Source organism: Pleurodeles waltl, chromosome 2_2 (assembly GCF_031143425.1).
Source record: "Pleurodeles waltl isolate 20211129_DDA chromosome 2_2, aPleWal1.hap1.20221129, whole genome shotgun sequence".
NCBI lineage: Eukaryota > Metazoa > Chordata > Amphibia > Caudata > Salamandridae > Pleurodeles > Pleurodeles waltl.
The window spans coordinates 644,891,621-644,911,954 of NC_090439.1; the positions used below are offsets into that span (position 1 = coordinate 644,891,621).

The 20,334-nt window shown below is 46.6% G+C and overlaps 1 protein-coding gene across 2 annotated transcripts in view; it reads left to right on the forward strand.

The window, feature by feature from the left end:
- Positions 1-20,334, forward strand: part of TGS1 (trimethylguanosine synthase 1) — a 279,522-nt gene that overhangs the window by 173,785 nt on the left and 85,403 nt on the right. For both annotated transcript variants that reach the window (XM_069220193.1, XM_069220194.1), the window contains exon 10: positions 4,622-4,765. In XM_069220193.1, the coding sequence (XP_069076294.1) occupies positions 4,622-4,765 (144 nt within the window). The remainder of the gene's footprint in view (positions 1-4,621; positions 4,766-20,334) is intronic.

Sequence of the window (20,334 nt, forward strand, 5' to 3'; positions counted from 1 at the left end):
ACATCCCTCGCACAGGAAATACCTAAGGTTCATATTCAAGGGAATACATTACCAATTCAAAGTGTTGCCGTTCGGTATAACAACCGCACCAAGAGTATTTACAAAATGCCTAGCAGTAGTAGCTGCACATATCAGAAGGCAGCAAATACACGTGTTCCCCTACCTAGACGATTGGCTAATCAAAACCAACTCCCTAACAAAGTGTTCACACCACACAGAGTATGTCATACAAACCCCCTACAAACTCGGTTTCTCCATCAACTATGCAAAATCACACATTCTGCCGTGCAAAACACAGCAATACTTAGGAGCGACAATCAACACAACAAAGGGGATAGCCACTCCAAGTCCACAAAGGGTTCAACATTTTTACAAGGTTATACAAGCCATGTATCCGACACAAAAAATACATGCAAAGATGGTATTAAAACTCCTAGGCATGATGTCTTCATGCATAGCCATTGTCCCAAACGCAAGACTGCACATGAGGCCCTTACAACAGTCCCTAGCATCGCAATGGTCACAGGCACAGGGTCACCTTCTAGATCTGGTGTTGATAGACCGCCAAACATACATCTCGCTTCTATGGTGGAACAGTATAAATTTAAACAAAGGGCGGCCTTTCCAAGACCCAGTGCCACAATACGTGATAACAACAGATGCTTCCATGACAGGGTGGGGAGCACACCTCAATCAACACAGCATCCAAGGACAATGGGGCGTACATCAAACAAAGTTGCATATAAATCACCTCGAATTGCTAGCAGTATTCCTAGCGTTGAAAGCATTTCAACCCATCATAACCCACAAATACATTCTTGTCAAAACAGACAACATGACAACAATGTATTATCTAAACAAACAGGGGGGAACACACTCGACACAGCTGTGCCTCCTGGCACAAAAGATATGGCAATGGGCGATTCACAACCACATTCGCCTAATAGCACAGTTTATTCCAGGGATCCAGAATCAACTAGCAGACAACCTCTCTCGAGATCACCAACAAGTCCACGAATGGGAGATTCACCCCCCAAATTCTAAACACTTACTTCCACATTTGGGGAACACCTCAAATAGACCTATTTGCAACAAAGGAGAACGCAAAATGCCAAAACTTCGCATCCAGGTACCCACACAGGCAGTCTCAAGGCAATGCTCTATGGATGAATTGGTCAGGGATATTTGCATACGCTTTTCCCCCTCTCCCTCTCCTTCCATATCTGGTAAACAAATTGAGTCAAAACAAACTCAAACTCATACTAATAGCACCAACATGGGCAAGACAACCCTGGTACACAACACTACTAGACATGTCAGTAGTACCCCATGTCAAGCTACCCAACAGGCCAGATCTGCTAACACAACACAAACAACAGATCAGGCATCCAAACCCAGCATCGCTGAATCTAGCAATCTGGCTCCTGAAATCCTAGAATTCGGACATTTAAACCTCACCCAAGAATGTATGGAGGTCACAAAACAGGCTAGAAGGCCATCCACTAGACACTGCTATGCAAGTAAATGGAAAAGGTTTGTTTGCTACTGCCATAGTAATCAAGTTCAACCATTACATGCATCTCCAAAGGATGTAGTAGGATACTTACTACATTTGCAGAAATCAAATCTAGCCTTCTCTTCCATAAAGATACACCTCGCGGCAATTTCTGCATACCTGCAGATTACCCATTCAACTTCACTATTTAGGATACCTGTCATTAAAGCGTTTATGGAAGGCCTAAAAAGAATTATACCACCAAGAACACCACCTGCTCCTTCATGGAACCTCAACATCGTCTTAACAAGACTCATGGGTCCACCTTTCGAACCCATGCATTCTTGCGAAATGCAATTCTTAACGTGGAAGGTTGCATTTCTCGTTGAAGAGTAAGCGAAATTCAAGCGTTTACTATACAGGAACCTTTTATCCAAATACACAAAAATAAGGTAGTTCTAAGAACTAATCCTAAATTTTTACCAAAAGTTATTTCACCGTTCCACTTAAATCAAACAGTAGAACTACCAGTGTTCTTTCCACAGCCAGACTCAGTAGCTGAAAGGGCACTACATACATTAGACATCAGAAGAGCACTAATGTACTACATTGACAGAACAAAACTAATTAGGAAAACAAAACAACTGTTTATTGCATTTCAAAAACCTCATACAGGAAACCCAATATCAAAACAGGGTATAGCCAGATGGATAGTTAAGTGTATCCAAACCTGCTACCTTAAAGCAAAGAGAGAGCTGCCCATTACACCAAAGGCACACTCAACCAGAAAGAAAGGCGCTACCATGGCCTTCCTAGGAAATATCCCAATGACCGAAATATGTAAGGCAGCCACATGGTCTACGCCTCACACATTTACTAAGCACTACCGTGTAGACGTGCTATCCGCACAACAAGCCACAGTAGGTCAAGCCGTACTAAGAACTTTATTTCAAACTACTTCCACTCCTACAGGCTGAGCCACCGCTTTTGGGGAGATAACTGCTTACTAGTCTATGCACAGTATGTGTATCTGCAGCTACACATGCCACCGAACTGAAAATGTCACTTACCCAGTGTACATCTGTTCGTGGCATTAGTCGCTGCAGATTCACATGCGCCCACCCGCCTCCCCGGGAGCCTGTAGCCGTTTGGAAGTAATCTTCAACATACATTTGTAAATATATTACTTAAACTTTATTTTGTACATACTTATTCATTCCATTGCATGGGCACTATTACTAACATACACAACTCCTACCTCACCCTCTGCGGGGAAAACAATCTAAGATGGAGTCGACGCCCATGCGCAATGGAAACAAAGGAGGAGGAGTCCCTCGGTCTCGTGACTCGAAAAGACTTCTTCGAAGAAAAACAACTTGTAACACTCCGACCCAACACCAGACGGCGGACTATGCACAACATGTGAATCTGCAGCGACTAATGCCACGAACAGATGTACACTGGGTAAGTGACATTTTCATTCATGTGTTACCCGTTACATATTTTTTTACAGTAAATGTTGATTTTGAAAAATATTTTTTCTTCAGCAGGCAGCCAACAGTCGGCACTGACTGGAATTAGAATGTGTAGATTGTGATCACCTTTCATGAATAAATGGTTGCTAAATTAATGGAAATTTATGAAGGACAGTGGATTTATGTGATTCTGTGGCTGCAGCAGTTAACTCATAATTTTGAATGGACTACAGTTGCACAGATTTGAGATTTCACTAAAAATTTTGCTGTCTCAAATGGATGAAAATAATAGTACCAGAGAACATGTGGCATAATTTACATGTTTGTATAATTTGGTCCTCAAAATCCCATATTCCTATTAGCCATGACAATAGTAAAGCACTGCAGAGCGGTGTGAGGGCTGTCATTATGAGGATGGAATCAGTGTTTCAAAGGTACCTGTAAAATATTCCAGAGTTTCACAATTCCTCTGGAATATGGGGTTTTATAGCTTTGCATTTTGTGCAAGAAAAGCAGTCAAACCCTAGCACATATTTATCATTAAAACACTAAGCTTGCTTTAGAGTTCAGCTGAGGTGTTACCCCCGTCACAACGGTAACGATTATCCCATCCACCGAAATATGAGTCTTATTTTATCGTATGTGATTTATATTTTGTCGGACGGGCTATCTGTCACCATTGTGACGGCATAACCCCTTTGTCAAACTCTAAATCGGTCAGCCTTCTTTCTTTGGAATGTGTTTGATAATTTTGGTTTCCTCACAAGGTGGTTATTTTAAACCCATGTTGCTTTTCTAGTAACTGTAAAGTGCTTTTGACAGTTTTCCCTTCTGAATGATGTAAATATTTAAAAATAATGAATGTGACCTCTGGCCTACGAGCATCCCACGGTATCCAAAAGTATTGTATTTCTTTGGCACCTTAAAGCTTTGAAGGATTGGAATATGGTTTGTCTTAAGCTCAAGTTTTATGGAAGTGCAAAATACACCGACTGGCTGATAGAGTAATGTAAATATTTTAGGTGGAGCATAGCAGCACTCAAACGCTGCTTTTCAGACTTGTTGCTAGCTATTTGGACTTTTAACCACACACCCTTCATGCCCATCATTATTGCTTGTTCATGGGCTTGCCCTTCAAAAGTCCTTTGTTATCATTGGCAAATACTTTACATTTGTCCCTCCTTGGGGAGGTTTGGTTACCGCTTTGGACATCGACCCTGTTTCATGGCTATTTGCACTTTTGCCAATATGTTTGACTGCGAGCGCACTTCTTTTTCCTTTTGTGTGTCTCCTTCACGCGCATGGCGTGGCGCTTTGAATCGCCTCGCTTATGTGAAACTGTATTACTTTTTATTTTCAATTTATGGGGCAAGAAAAATCCAGTTAGGAGTTTACAATGCTAATAGCTCTAACTCGAGCAAATGCGAGACTCATTGCATTCCAAATATTTGTTTTAATTGCTCTCCCTCAACATTGTAATTTAAGAATATGCACCCATGCCCCAGGTTAAGTCTTAGTGCTTGCTTTGTCACCAGTAAATTCATTCTCCGTTGCACAATTGCAATTTGTCATATTTGTCAAGTTCATAACTTGTATAATCTGTAATTATTTATTCTTTTTGAGGGAACCAATTGTTTGTTTTTCTCATCAGAGGGCTGGTTTTCAGTAACGCCTGAGAAAATTGCAGAGCACATTGCTGGCAGAGTTACCCAGTCCATAAAATGTGAAATTATCCTTGATGCTTTCTGCGGGGTTGGAGGAAATGCCATTCAGTTTGCTTTAGCAGGAAAAAGAGGTAATTTTGTTGATTAATCTTTTTCATTCTTTGTCACATTAATGGTTAAAACAATTCTGTTGTGTCCATAGAAAGCAGCAAATGACTGTTCTTTAACTTCTCACCTATTCATTATTACTGTACTCGTGACTGGTGCCCTGCTACTCAAAAGAATATCTTCAGTTATTCCTATACACCCACATTAAATGCTGCATTGCTCCTAGCTCCTGGTTTTGTGTGCCTTTTGAAAAACTCCGTACTTAGAGTAAAACATTGCACTATGAGTGGGGAACATTAAATGTCTTTTCCCCTGCAGCATTGTCCTACCAAGGTGGGGCTTATTTAGCACGTCAGAGAGATGTTGATGAACTCAAGAGGCTTTCATTCATTCTCTTCTGTACTCGCTCGAGTGGGTAAGCTCCTGTTGTATTCCTGTTTGAATTTTCCTGAGGTGCTCCATTAGTGGCAAGAGAGATAGCATGTCGGTGTGGGACACGCTTTGCATCTGTTCCTTGGGCTTGTCCAATAGAAGGCACGTACCTCAATAAAGATATATATATTTGATGAAATGTGTAGCTGCAGATACACATGCTGTGCATATATCTCCATCTAGTGTTGGGCTCAGAGTGTTCCAAGTTGTTTTCCTTCGAAGAAGCTTTTTTCGAGACACAAGGTCGAGGGACTCCTCCTCTTGGTGATAGTGCGCATGGGCATTGAGTCCTTTCTTAGATTATTTTCCTTCCGCCATCGGGTTCGGACGTGTTTTCCTCTAGATCCGGTGAATCTCGATTTGGTAATTCAAACTTATTCTACTCTTCTATAATATCGTCGGTATTGTTTTCGATCGTGTTTCTATCTGTACTCAATCCGATTTAGACCGTCTGGGTCAAATTTCTTGCTCTTACATGGGCAACGCCCTTCAAGGGCCTACTTCAATGCGAGTCTGATGGAACGAACTCCGTTTCGATTCTGTCCTCGGTGTCACGCTAAATTCCCGTACACCGATTAACATTCTGTATGCATTCTTTATCTCCAGACCATCAGGAGAACAATTGCGACGCCTGTAGATCTTTTCGATCTAAAAAGACTCTTCGGACCGGAGAGCTCGTCGTCTCAAGATGGCGTCAAAATCAACAGAAGACACACCGGACATCTTCAGCGAAGAACATGCCCAAGAAGAAGTTCGGCAGGGGGTAGTCTTTTCAATCCAAGACTCTGACTCTGAGGCCCTTTCAGGTGACGGCAGTCACTATGTGCCTGTGGCGCAGTATGTGAGTACAACTGCACCATCACACCACATCAAAATTACTAAAAAGACTCCAGCAATCTAGTTGTCGATCCTCCACTGCCTTCGGGCCATGGTCGGATTTGAAAAGAAAGTCCGGAAGACCAACCTTCGGGTTCGGCACCGAGATTTAAGACTAAGGTGCACTCAGCTTCGACCAAACAGACTCCAACACCAGTCTCGTAGTTGAGCCGAAAATCCGAAAGTACATCTAAGGTCCCAAAAAGATCTACAATATGTTCAGAGCTGAAAAGGATTATATCATCTTCTGAGCCAACGGTTTCGGTTCGACAAAAACAAACTTTTGTAGTTGAAAGTCCTGGGTAATAAAGAAACTACTTCTACCCAGGAACCACCAGACATTCAACCCATTTTAGAGGTGATGGGTGCCAAACAAAAAAAAGATACTCATTAAGAAGGGCACAGGAAGAATAATTGCCTCCCCTCCAATGTCCTTTAATAGAAAACTAACTTTTAAAGACACTTCAAAAGATGTACCTCCACCAAAGAAGATCTTCAAGCAAAAACAACAAGGAGAGGCTTCAAAGCAGAAACAGATCTGTCCACCACATTCTCCTGTTCTTCCTTCCACACCACCTCCATCACCATCACCCACATATGGGGCACAATTATCACCACATACATCTTCAGTCTCACCACATAGGGATGATCTTAGTGATGACCAACAGGACACAGGCGCATGGGATATATATGACTCAGATCCCATTTTACCAAATGACTCTCACTTATATCCTACCAGACCTTCACCACCTGAGGACACTACAGCATATAACCAAGTAGTAGCTAGAACTGCAGGCTACCGTAATGTGCAGATTCACACTGATCATATAGAGCAGGACTTTCTATTTGATACATTGGCATCAACGCATAGGCAGTATGAATGTCTTCCTATGCTACCAGGCATGCTCAGACATGCTTCTGATATTTTTCAAGAGCCTGTTAAAGCTCGGATTACTACTCCTAGAGTGGACAAGAAATATAAACCAGCACCCTCAGACCCTGTGTTTATAAGAACTCAAATGCCCCCTGATTCAGTTGTAGTTGGCGCAGCCAGAAAAAGGGCTAACAGTCAGTCCACAGGAGATGCCGGATAAAGAAGAGGATAGCCAATTCACAATCTCTTTTGGCTAGATGCGACAGAGCACACTAGGACGAAATGGAGGAGCTGTTAGAATATCTCCCTCCAGAGCACAAAAAAAGGAGACAGCAAATAGTTAATGAGGGGCAAGCAATATCCAATAATGCTATTAGGTCTGCTATGGACTCAGCTGATACAGCGGCCGGATCACTTAACACCAGTGTTCTTATCAGTAGACATGCTTAGTTAAGATGTTCAGGCTTCAAACTTGAGATGCAACAGGCAGTTTTAAATATGCCTTTTGATAAGCGGCATTTATTTGGCCATGAGGTAGATACAGTAATAGACAAACGTAAAGATTCAGAAACAGCTAAGGCCATGAGGGCTTTGTATACCACACCCACCAGGGGCAATTTTCATAGACCACAATTTAGAGGGGGTATCAAACCAAAGGCTTCCGAAACAACAACCACCCATCAAAAACAATCCTCACAATTCAACAGTAGAGGATCATTTAGAGGTTCCTATAGAGGATCCAACACTAGGAAGAGGTAAACCCTCCACATCTAGAGGTCCCTCACAATTAAGCAAACAGTGAATTTCTCACCATCCCCACACAGCACACCTCTCCTGTGTGTGTGTGTCTGTGTCTGTGTCTGTGTCTGTGTGTGTATTGGGGGAGTAAGAGACTGGTAAATTTCTATCCAAAGTGGCAAAGTAGCATGACAGATCAGTGGGTTCTGTCAATTATCCAACATGGTTACCGTCTAGAACTCACTTCCATTCCACCAAACATTCCACCTCGTTCAGACCAATTCTAGATCTCAGACCTCTCAATCAGTACTTCCTCTCAGAGCACTTCCACGTGGTCACTCTTCAGGATGTAATTCCCCTACTACAAAAACAAGACTACATGACAGCATTAGATCTAAAAGATGCTTAGTTCTGCATCCCCATACATCCAGCACATCGCAAATATCTAAGGTTTGTTATAGCATCAAACATTACCAGTTCAAAGTCCTACCCTTTGGAGTAACAAACAGTAACTTTCAGAAAGTGGGCATTTTCCTGCTTAAACCATTCTGTTACTCTGCCTGCTTGTGTATTCCCTGTTTGGGTCAGACTGACAGTTGGGCTGTTTGTGAATCTTCACTACACGTTGACACAAAGGGAGCTGGGGTGTAGCCTGCATATCCTGATGGGTCATCTGGGCTAGAGTTGGAGGGAGGAGATGGCACTACACCTGAATGGGCTGTGCCTGCCCTCACACAGTGCAGTCTCCAACCTCCATGGTGTGTGTCCAGGGCCAGGCCTGGCAAGGCAGGATCTTGTGAACAACAAAGACTTTCCTTTGACGTTAGCCTACTTCAAAGTCAGAATGGAGTATAAGGAGTGGACCCAAAACCCCAGATTTTCACATTACATAGAACCAAGAGGAAACTCAGCCAAGGAGAAGAGCTGAAGAGCTGGAGGAGGAGTACTGTCCCTTTCTTTGCCTGTGACTATGCTTTGCTGAGTTGGCCTGCAGTTGCTTCTGCCTGAAAGAGAACAAAGACTGGACTTCGTGGTATGTTCCTGCTTGTGAAGTGTCTCCAAGAGCTTGCCCCTGTTTTGAAGTCTCAAGGCCATCAAAGACGTTCTCTGCCAGCACCTGGACTCTCTGCTGAGACTCCTTCCCTGTCAAGTGGTGCCCTATACATTCCCTGGGTCCTTGAAAGTTGAAGTTAGTAGAACAAGGACTGAAGTCCACGCACAGAAAGCCGTGTGGGGAAAATTTGGAAGCACCACCTGCAACACGTCTGTAAAAACGATGCGCCACCTGCCTTGCGGCTGAAATCGACGCACCACCCGCATCGCGGTTGGGAAATCGACTCATCACCTGTATCGTGGCTGGGGAAACAACGCAACACGCGCTTTCCGCTACTAAAATCTACGCAAACCCCACACAGCTCGGTTGTCCATCACTGTGCGGCCAGATTTGTCACGCATCACCACTGGGTGTCAAAATCAACGTGAACCTGCGCACATCTGAGGCGCCTCCGTACGGAAATCGATGCACTGCTGTCTTGCAGGAGATAAAAAAACACACACCACCTACCCGACTGGAGAAGAAACAACGCTCGCCCTCACTTGCGAGTAAAGAATCAACACATCGACAACTTTTCTGACATACGCTCACCCATGCTGCTTTATTTTTGATGCAAACCAGGTACTTTGTGTAACAACAACGTTTCCATTGTTTCTATGGAGTAAGACTCTTTTTACTTTAAGATTCCTGTCATTTTGGTCTTGACTGATTTAGATCAATATTGGCTATTTTTCTAAACTGGTGTGGTGTGATGTCCATTTTGCAGTGTTTTCACTGTATTACTGTGTGTTGATACAAACACTTTACACATTGCCTCTGAGATAAGCCTGACCGCTTGTGCCAAGCTACCCAAGGGCGTGAGCAGGGTTTATCTGAGCTGTGTATTTCCCTCAGCCTGACTAGAGTGAGGGTTCCTGCTTGGAAAGAGTGCAAACTGACTGCCAACCAGATAGCCCTTTTCTAACAATCCGCTTTTTGTGGCGTTCCCCGGGGAATGAATGGGAAGGCTGTGCAGAAGAAGACCCTGTTGAATTAGATTGTTCTCTTCAACAGGATTTGCTATGTGCTGGCCTAGAAAAAATCTCAGGAATGTCTGCGAGCCCAATTCCATAATGGCCATGGCTTGCTACCATTGCATTGGCACATAGAGCTCCTGTTGCTGACATTTGGCAAGTTGCAATATGGGTGTAAGTACACACATTCTTGAAGCACTACTGCCTTGAAAGCTCTGTCCGGCGGGTGTGGCATTTCATCCGTTCGGTTCTGCAAGGCGTTTTGCTCTAAACCCACTTTACAGACCCTTCACCTTGGAGTTCTGTTTTGGTATCTATTCAAGGTTTAGAAATCTTCAACTGTAAGTATCTATCTGGCAACAAATTACTTTGGTATCTCTTTCTGATGGATAATCTTTAAGTGAAAATTCGTCACTGACCTCCCATCCCCAGTTTTTTTGGAATGGCCTCTTTTTACCACCTAATGAGGTCGCAAGTCCGGAATGTGTACAGTGGTACCAGCAGTTGTTCACACTCCGCGTCTGAGGGCACAGAAATTCATAAGTAAGAAACTGACAGCAGCACACAGGATTGGCACTTGTATGCAACTCATCTCCATCACTTCTGGGGCAGTATGGAGCCAGCATGGAGCCACACAACTAGTGGCGCATAAAAGCATTGCTGGGAAACGTTTCCAATGCAGTCTAGTGCCTGAGGAGTATTTCCAATGGGAGGAATCTGCAGGTTGATAGAGTTTTCATCAGAAAGAGCTTTACCATTGGTAAGTAACTTGTTCATTACTCACACATCAGCTGTGGGCATAAAGTACACACATCCTCTTATAGTATTTTCTCATTTTCAGTAAATAAAATAATTTTTTCTTTAGCTTCCATTTTATAATTAACTTCCCAACTTAGCAGACAGACACACACACACACACACACACACACAAAACACACAACACACAGGTGCAAAATGTGACAGACCTTGAATAATAGGTTCTCCCCCACTGTCGGAATTAAAACTGGCGACCAGGAAATGTTTGCAGGCTATAAAGCAAGTACCTGGAACAATTATCTGTTTCAACCCAGTGCAACAGAATAGTTTAAGCACTCTTGTAATCTTTGATTTTACCGCTTCGCTAATGCTGGTTGCGACACAGTCTAATTCACACTCCAGCCTATGTCTAAAGATGTTCTATGAGTTCATGAATGAGTATTTTATATCAAAGTGTAATGTGCAGTTATTTTATCACATGCTACTGACACATAAATCCTCTATTAATGGGGTCATCCTCGTAAAACTAGAATAGATGTATTTTCTATTTCATTCAGTAGTGTCTTTATCCTGACTGTTCTCCAAATATCCTACAAATACCACAGCGAAAACGGTCATCTAAAGTTCATCCCACTTAACAATTTCGTGGAAAAGCAATCTTCTCAAACTGTAATGTACAAGTTACTTACCTTTGGTAATGAAATATCTGGTAGAGACATATTCTAGTTGCAGATTCCTTACCTTAGAATTTTCCCCAGGCGTCAGACTGGATCAGGACATTTTTCTTTGAGCAATACCCTTGCGTGTCGGTGGGTGGCGTCGGTTAACTCCGTGGGTGTCATTGGCGTTGTAGTCGCCGTGATGACTTCGGGAGTAGTACATAGATGCCGCCTTCACGCAGTGACGTCAGTTTCTTTTAACAACTTTCCAAGCCAAAGTGCAGAGCTGCTTAAAACACTGAGATTGGTGCACCAGAGCTAAGGACCTGATGGGGGGGAATCCCTGTCACTAGAAATCAGTTCGCAAGCGGGGAGGATGGGTGGGCAGTATGGAATCTGCAACTAGAATATGTCTCTACTAGATATTTCTTTACCAAAGGTAAGTAACTTGTACATCTGCTGGAGACTTCTAGTTGCAGATTCCTTACCTTAGGATAGATACCCAAGCAGTGCCATCCTCGGAGGTGGGCTGCGAACCAAGATCATACTAGGAAGTCCTGCAAGACTGAACGACCAAAGTAGCCGTCCCGACGGACCGGACTGTCCAGGCAGTAGTGTTTAGCAAACGTAAACGTGAAACGTAAACTTCGCACTTGCATAGCGCACTACTCACCCGTTAGGGTCTCAAGGCGCTGTACGCATACCGCTGTGGAACCCCTCCTGGCTTTTCCCTGTGACGCACCCACTCCTGGGCAACCCCAGGGTGAAGCCAGGCATCCAAGCGCTGTCGGGCCGTTGTGGAGATTAAGTAATCTATTGCCCAGAGTTACAGAGTGGGACCCATTAATTAGATTAGGCACCGAGGCGAGAATTATCTGGTCCAAGGGAATTGAGCCCAAGACCCGCCGAGGTGGGAATTGAACCCTGGTCCCGGGCCAGATCTCTGTATCAGGGTCTGCCGATCTAACCATTCGTGTACAGGGATGCCCACGTAGCTGCCTGGCAGATATCCAGGACAGGAACTCCGCGTGCCAATGCAGTGGAAGCAGCAGTTGCTCTGGTGGAATGAGCACTCAAGCCCTCAGGGGGTTGCTTCTTGGCCAAAGCGTAGCACATTTTGATGCAAAGAAGTACCCATCGAGAGATGTTACGTTTTTGCACTGCCTTCCCTTTTTTTGGACCCACATACCTGACAAAGAGTTGATCGTCCACCTGGAAATCTTTAGTACGATTAAGATAGAACGCCAACGCTCTTTTTGGGTCCAGATGGTGGAGTCTCTCCTTCTCATGAGAAGGATGTGGGGGCGCGTAGAAAGTAGGCAGGGTGATGGACTGGCCTACATGAAAAGGCGTAGCCACCTTTGGAAGGAAGGAAGCTTTTGTGCGCAACACCACTTTGTCAGGATGCACAGACAAGTATGGAGGTTTAGACGAAAGGGCTTGAAGCTCACTCACCCTGCGAGCAGAGGTGATGGCAACAAGAAAGACAGTCTTGAAGGTGAGGAGCCGTAAAGGACAGTTGTGCATCGGCTCAAAGGGAGAACACATTAAATAAGTAAGGACAAGATTGAGGTCCCACTGAGGCATGATAAATGGAGTCGGAGGAAATAAACTCACAATAGGAGATTTAAAAAGTGAGGGCTGATCACGTAACCTAAGGAAGGCCAAAATGGCAGATAAATACCCTCTAAGGGTGCCAAAAGCAGAGCCCTGCTGGGCCAAAAAAAGAATGAACAAAAGAACATCGGATAGAGGGGAAGAAAGGGGACCAACAGATTTGTTGGTGCACCAGGCCACAAACTTATTCAGACGACAAACGTATACAGTTTTGGTGGAGGGACGCCTGGCTGCCAAGATAACATCGTAGACTTCGGGTGAAAGATCAAAAGTCGCCAACTGTCGCCGCTCAATCTCCATGCATGAAGGCGGAGGTTGGACAGGTTCGGGTGAAGAAGTGTCCCCTGCTGCCGCTAAAGAAGATCCGCCCGAAGAGGCAGTCTGAGCGGAGGATTGATGGACATGCTCAATAGCTCTGGATACCAGACTCTCTGTGCCCAGTCCGGAGCCACCAAGATGATTTGGGCCCAGTTGTTCCTGATCTTCTTGAGAACTCTGGGCAGAATTGGTATAGGCGGAAAGGAGGCCAGAGTTCCACTCGACGAAAAGCATCTCTGAGCAAGTGAAACCTTGGAAACTCTAACACGCAAAACAGCTGACATTGCACGTTCTCTGCAGAGGCGAACAGATCTAACCAAGGCTCACCCCACTGCTGAAAGAGACCTTGCACCACCTCCGGATGGAGACGCCATTCATGATCGGCTGTGCATCGACGGCTGAGTTCATCCGCTCTGGCGTTGAGAGAACCTGCTAGATGTTGAATCACCAGGGTAATGCCCTGATGTTCCAGCCATGTCCAGAGGCGTAGTGCTTCCCGACAAAGGGTCCAGGACCTTACTCCTCCCTGTTTGTTGCAGTACCACATGGCGGTAGTATTGTCCGTGAACAACCGCAGTACTTTCCCTTTGAGAGAGGGAAGAAATGCTTTCAACGCAAGCCTGATCGCCCAGAGCTCTAGAAGATTAATTTGGAGCCCAGACTCTGCTGGAGACCAGAGTCCTCTGATCTCTGCCTCTCCCATGTGGCCGCACCAACCCAGAAGTGATGTATCTGTCACTAAAGAAAGATCTGGTTGGGAAAGGGAGAGGGATCTGCCGTTGACCCAATTTGGATTCGAAAGCCACCACTGCAGGTCTTTCGCAGTCCCCTACGAGATCTGGACCATGTCGGAGAGATTTCCCAGATGCTACGCCTACTGGAACTTCAGGTCCCACTGCAGAGCCCGCATATGCCATCTGGCATGTGTCACTAGCAGGATGCAGGAGGCCGTGAGGCCCAGCAGCATCAGAGTCAGTCTCACCGAAACCCAAGACAGAGGCTGAAAGATCGGAATCATAGCCTGAATATCTTGGACTAGCTTTTCGGGAGGATAAGCCCGAAACTGCTCTGTGTCCAGAACAGCTCACATGAAGGGGAGCGTCAGAGAGGGAGTCAGGTGTGACTTTGGCACGTTTATAGTGAACCCCAGCGTTAGCAGGAGGTTTGCCGTAGTCTGAATGTGGGAGGCGACTTTCTGGGGCGAGTCCACCTTCAACAACCAGTCATCAAAGTAGGGGAAGATACCCCTAGCCTGCGCAGATGAGCTGCAACCACCTCCATCACTTTTGTGAACACCTGAGGGGCGCTGGTAAGGCCGAAGGGGAGCACGGTAAACTGAAAGTGCTCGTGACCTACCACGAATCGTAGGTAACGTCTGTGGGCAGGCAGGATGGGGATGTGGAAATAAGCGTCCTGCAAGTCCAACGCTACCATCCAGTCTCCTGGGTCCAAGGCAGATAGAACCTGAGCCAGGGTAAGCATTTTGAATTTCTCCTTTTTGAGGAAGTAGTTTAGGTCCCGAAGGTCTAGGATAGGACGTAAGCCCTTGTCCTTTTTTGGCACAAGTAATTAGCGGGCACAACAACCACGACCTACTTCGGGCACAGGGACCTTCTCTATAGCTCTCTGGGCCAAGAGAGCTGCGACTTCCTGGCGGATAAGTGCCAAATGATCCTCTGGAAGGTGACTGAAGGATGGAGGCATGGCTGGTGGAGCAGATTCGAAAGGGAGGGAGTGTCCTTTTCGAACGATCTGCAAAACCCACCTGTCCATAGTGATGGATTCCCAGTGGGGCAGGTGATGGCGAATTCTGCCGCCAACTGGATAGGAGTGAGGGGACGGACTAGGAAGGTTTCGAGGCTGCAGCGGGGGCAGAGGTGGACTGGGCCGACCTCTGGTTCCCTGTTTCACGCCCATGTGGGAATCCGCGTCCCCAGCCACGTGGAGGCTGGACAGCATGGGTGTTACAATGGCTGGGCAGAGGACGCGACAGGGAGCCCCGTCCGTGGCCATGGAAAGGATGAAAAGCGGACTGCTGGGGGGCGAGGGGCAGGGGAAAGACCAAGGGACCAAGCCGTAGCCTGGGAATCCTTAAATCTCTCCAAGGCTGAGTCTGCTTTGTCTCCAGAGAGACGGGAGCCATCAAAGGGCATGTCCATGAGGGACTGTTGGACATCCCCAGAAAAACCAGAAGTACGTAACCAGGTGTGGCATCTCAAGGCCACCGTCGTAGCAATCGATCTGCCCAGAGAGTCAGTCGTGTCGAGCCCACAATGGATTGTGAACTTCGCCGCATCTCTCCCATCGTTCACAGCTTGGGAGACGATATCATGGGCCTCCTCCGGTATCTGCGGCAGGACTCGCGCAACCATATCCCACAAAAAGTGGGTATAGCAGCCCAGAAGTCATGCGGTGTTCACAGGCCGGAGCGCGAGACTGGAGGAAGAAAACAACTTCTTCCCAAATTGTTCCAGCCTTTTTGATTTCCTATCCAGGGGTGAGGAAGGAAAGCGCCAGGAGAAAAGGAAGCCTGGATGAAAAGACTCTCAGGCATGAGGTGTTGGGACAGGAATTTAGGGTCGTTCGGAGTGGGCCGATGGCGGCGTGCGATGGTCCAAACCCAACACAGGAGCCCTTGTGAATAGGACTAAGTACCCAAAAGGACATCGGTGAGGGCTTTCTTCGGATGTGGAAGCTCCTGGCTGAAGCACCTCCATCAGGAGATTGGACCTGACCTCTACAGTAGGAAGCTCAAGGCCAAGGACCTTAGCTGCCCTACTGACCACCATACCATAAGTTGCTCCCTCGGCCGTACCCACGGTAGGAGGAGACAGCATGCCAGCATCTGGAGAAGTATCCAGAACTCTGGCGTCGCACAGTTCCCAAGCCCAGTCGAAAGATGGGTCATCCTGGTATTAATAAGAGTCCAGGGACCCCTCCAATCCTTCCCCGAATTCGTACCCATAGGAAAAAGGGTCCGAATCTGACGTGGGGCGTATAGGCCCCATGGAAGACAAAGGCCGCGTCGGCCGACGCCGCTCCGAGTCGGGGAAGGTCTCAATGGTGTGACCGGCCCCACTGCGGATCCGTGAGCGGATCAGGAGGGGACCTCGGTGACCAGAGCCAATGCCGCCGCTGCAGAACCCGAATGCCCCTCAACCGAACCCCTTGGGCCCGAAGGAGCTTTACTGGGGTCGTTCCACCCAAAGATGAGGCGCATGGCCTCATAGAATTCTTTAAGTTGGGCGGGGTGGATCCGGCTCCGGGAAGCTCGGGGAAGCGTGGAGCAGACACAGGCTCCGAGGACAGAGGTCTTGAGCGTCGACGCTCCTCCTGCGTTGCGTCAGCCGAGCGACGCGGCGAAGTTGCAGAGCGATGGAACCTCTTCGACTTCTTTTTCTTACCTGCACCCGAAGATTTCAAAGACGACGAGTGGTGATGGCTCTGCGAACGTTCTCAAGAGCTTCCTCTCGATCAAGACCATGACTTACGCAAAGTCCAGTGACGGGCCGCCATGAGCTTGAGGGACCGGGGTGCATGGCCCGGCTCTCGAAGCACAACTTTGGGTCATGGTTGCGCTCGAGAGACCACAAACAAACACGATGCAGATCGGTCACTGACATCATGCAGTGACAGACCTCGCACGGCTTGAAACCTGTCTTTGGGGACATCCTGGACACACCAAATATCTCACTCGAAAACTCAACAAAACAGTTGAAGTCGGTCAAAAAGAGACCAGGGTAGCTCTCTCCGGATCAACGCGTGGCGCTGAAAGAAAAGAAATGACGTCACTGCGTGAATGCGGCGTCTATGTACTACTCCCGACGTGATTACGGCAACTACGACGCCCACGGAGTTGAGAGACACCACCTACCAAGGCGCAAGGGTATTGCTCGAAGAAAAATCTCCGGATCCAGTCTGACGCCTGGTGGAAATTCTAAGGTAAGGAATCTGCAACTAGAAGTCTGTATCAGATAATGCTCTTAAAATAATTGATCTGTTTTTAGCGTTCCTTCAAATTTCTGTGCAGTTGACTCTCATGGTAAATAAGGTGCTCAAGAGCACACAGAAACAGTTACATTCTAGGTACAAACTGATTTACAAATACATTTCCACAAAATCCTAGCAAAACCTTTGAAAAACAGCAAGGAAGACTGTCCGCTAATTAAAAGTAAAATCATTTAGATTACGAAAAAGTAAGGCCACACATTCTGACTGAGGGTGGAAACCGTCCGTGCAAAGCTAGAAAGTTATAAATGTTCATGGAAGTAGATCTGATCAAAATAGCTGTTTAACTATTTCATGAACTTTCGCAGTCATTTTCTCTTGGATTTGTATGCGGTATACACCTACCGTTCTGGCAGATTTGTGGCATGGTGTGCATCCAAGAACATCTACCTTGTCTCTGCACCTCTCTCTAAAGTCTTGTTATTTGTTCTATGTCTGACACAGCAGGGTTCTGCTCTGGGCACAGTTAAGGGCGACCTATCAGCCATTTCAGCATTTTTGTGGTTACCAGACCAACCTTCTTTGTTCAGGTCACCTGTTGTGACTAGGTTGCTTAAAGGACTCCAACATATGTTTCTTCTAAGGACATTCATCATGCCCCAGTGGAATTGAAACCTGGTCTTGACCTTCTTGATGTGCACACGCTTCAAGATGCTGCACAACTTTCCATCCCATTTGCTAACTATCAAGACACCTTTCCTAGTGCCCCTTATATCGGCCAGGAGGGTCAGCGAACTGCAGGCACTCTCTGTGCACCCTCCTCATACTACCTTCTACCCAGACAAGCTGGTTCTTCAAGCATGTGCCTCCTGTCTTCCAAATGTAGTGATACCTTTTCATGTAGCCACAAATACCACCTTGCCTCCCTTATTTGCTCCATCTTGCCCATCTAAAAAGGAAGAGAGACTCCATCACCTGGACTCAAAAATAATATTTTCTTTCTACCTTAATCATACCAAAGAGTTCCGGGTGGACAATCAACTCTTTGTAGGGTATATAGGAGCCAAGAAAGGGAAGGCCCTGCAGAAGTAGACCATATCAAGATGGATAGTACTCTGCATAAAGTTCTGCTACACAATGGCCAAGAAGCAACCCCCAAGGGCTTATGTGCTCATTCCACCAGAGCCAAAGCTGAGACCACAGCGTTAGATTGTGAAATTCCTGTCCTGGACATCTGTCAGGCAACAGCTTCGGCATCTCTGCACACGTTTACCAAGCACTATTGCCTGGATAGTTAGGTCCTTTGTGAAGGGCACTTTGCTCATTCAGTCCATCAGGACTTTTTGGTCTTAAATGTTTTGCAGACCCATCGAAGGGGAGGTATTGCATGGGTATCTTTTCTAAGGTAAGGAATCTGCAGCTAGAAGTCTCTATCAGATGAGCAACTTACTTACCTTCGGTTACAAGTTATTTGGTACAAACTCTATCTAGCCGCTGATTCCTCCCGACCCACCTACCTCCCTGCTATGCTAACTGATTATAGCGCTAAAGACTAGAGAGGGACTACATATCCCAAGCTGCTTTGAGGCCCCAGGAGGCGGCCATTTTCACCTGCACCTGCACCCACTTGAAACCAACGAGTGCAATAAAGCGTGTGGGGGCACCTCACTGCACGGGACGTGCTAAAGACTTGAGAGGGACTTCATATCCCAAGCTGCTTTGAGGCCCCAGTAGGCGGCCATTTTCACCCGCACCCACTTGACACCAACGAGCGCTATAGAGCGCTTGGGGGCACCTCCCTACGCGGGACGCGCTAAAGACTTTAGAGGGACTACATATCCCAAGCTGCTTTGAGGCCCAGGAGGCGGCCATTTTCACCTGTACCTGCACCCACTTGACACCAACGAGCGCTATAAAGCGCGTGGGGGCACCTCGCCGCGCGGGCCGCGGCCGGGCAAAGCCCGGGCCAAGGGCGGGCCCATCTACGCCCGTCAGAGCCCGGAAGAGGCTGGGCCAGCCCCCTAACATTGACCATTCAAGTAGGCATCATTGATCTTAGCTCTGTGCGCTATTGCCAATACTGTATCATCCCGTAGGTTGCATCATTGAATTGATACTCTATAGAACATTTTATCACCAATAACAGTGCCAGATGGGTAAAAGGAAAGCAATAGAGGCTGGGGCAGGGGCAGTGCTAAAAGCTAAGCGGAAAAGGCACAAGCATGTAGCTAGTAACTGTGTTATGGACAGAATTAACTCTCTTTTGGGTGAATGCGAGGGAATTTTAACTACTCACGGAAATAATCTCAACGGCACTGGGGGGGAGCACTCCCCAACCAAAAGGAGGGCTGGCCCAAAGAAAATTGCTGAGATTTTTGTGAAATGTAGGCAACAGGACACAGCCACTACAGGGCAGGGAGAGGGCAGGAATGTTATCACCCACACTGCTCCATCTCTAGTGAACGAGCTACCACTGGGCCCTAATGATCTCATCCAGTGCAGCAACCGCTTTAACCCGTTAATTAATGCCCCAGAATCACATGATGACATTGACCCAGGTACCAGGGTGGACGGGCTAGCAGCCGCAAACACACACTCAACTCACATAAACCCACAGCACATTCAATGCATACAAGAATTAAAAAAGGAAGTATTAGAACTTAAGCTCATGTTTAACTCCTTCATTGCAACAGTAAAACAGTTAACTCTTTCAGATGACATGGCCACCATGAACTTTACCCAAAGCCCAACGCTACCCGGCACCGCAACCAATTTGCCAATTTTTCCAGCACCCAGTTCTGATGGCCTCCTCCCAGCCGGTGTTAAGATCCAGAACTTCCACCAGCCTCCTTTGCATAACAGCTCAGGCACAGGAAAGACACTAGACGACCATCACAAAATCCCCAAACTCATGAGCAATACTGCCCCAAAATACTCTGTTCAGCCTGCCACTGATTGGTCTCAACCAGGAATTGTAGTTCTAATGGTCAACGTTCCCAAGTTAAATACATCGACACAAAAGGAAGGGGCAGACTCTATTAAAAACAAGGCAATTCACTGGATTCGCCATGTAAGAGGCTGTCGCTCTGTAATGCGCGAGGACATAATTAATGTAGCAAGATGGCCCGACCCAGGAACACATTTTGACATTTTAAAACTTACACTCAAGGATGGGACCATGGTGGACAATTTGGTGGCCCTACATGCAAGAACAAGCCCACCAGCACACTCGTGCATTCAGTTCAAATACCCTAGGCCACCCGTGCACTACGGGGATTGCCCGAGCTACTGCCCAGCAAAACATGTA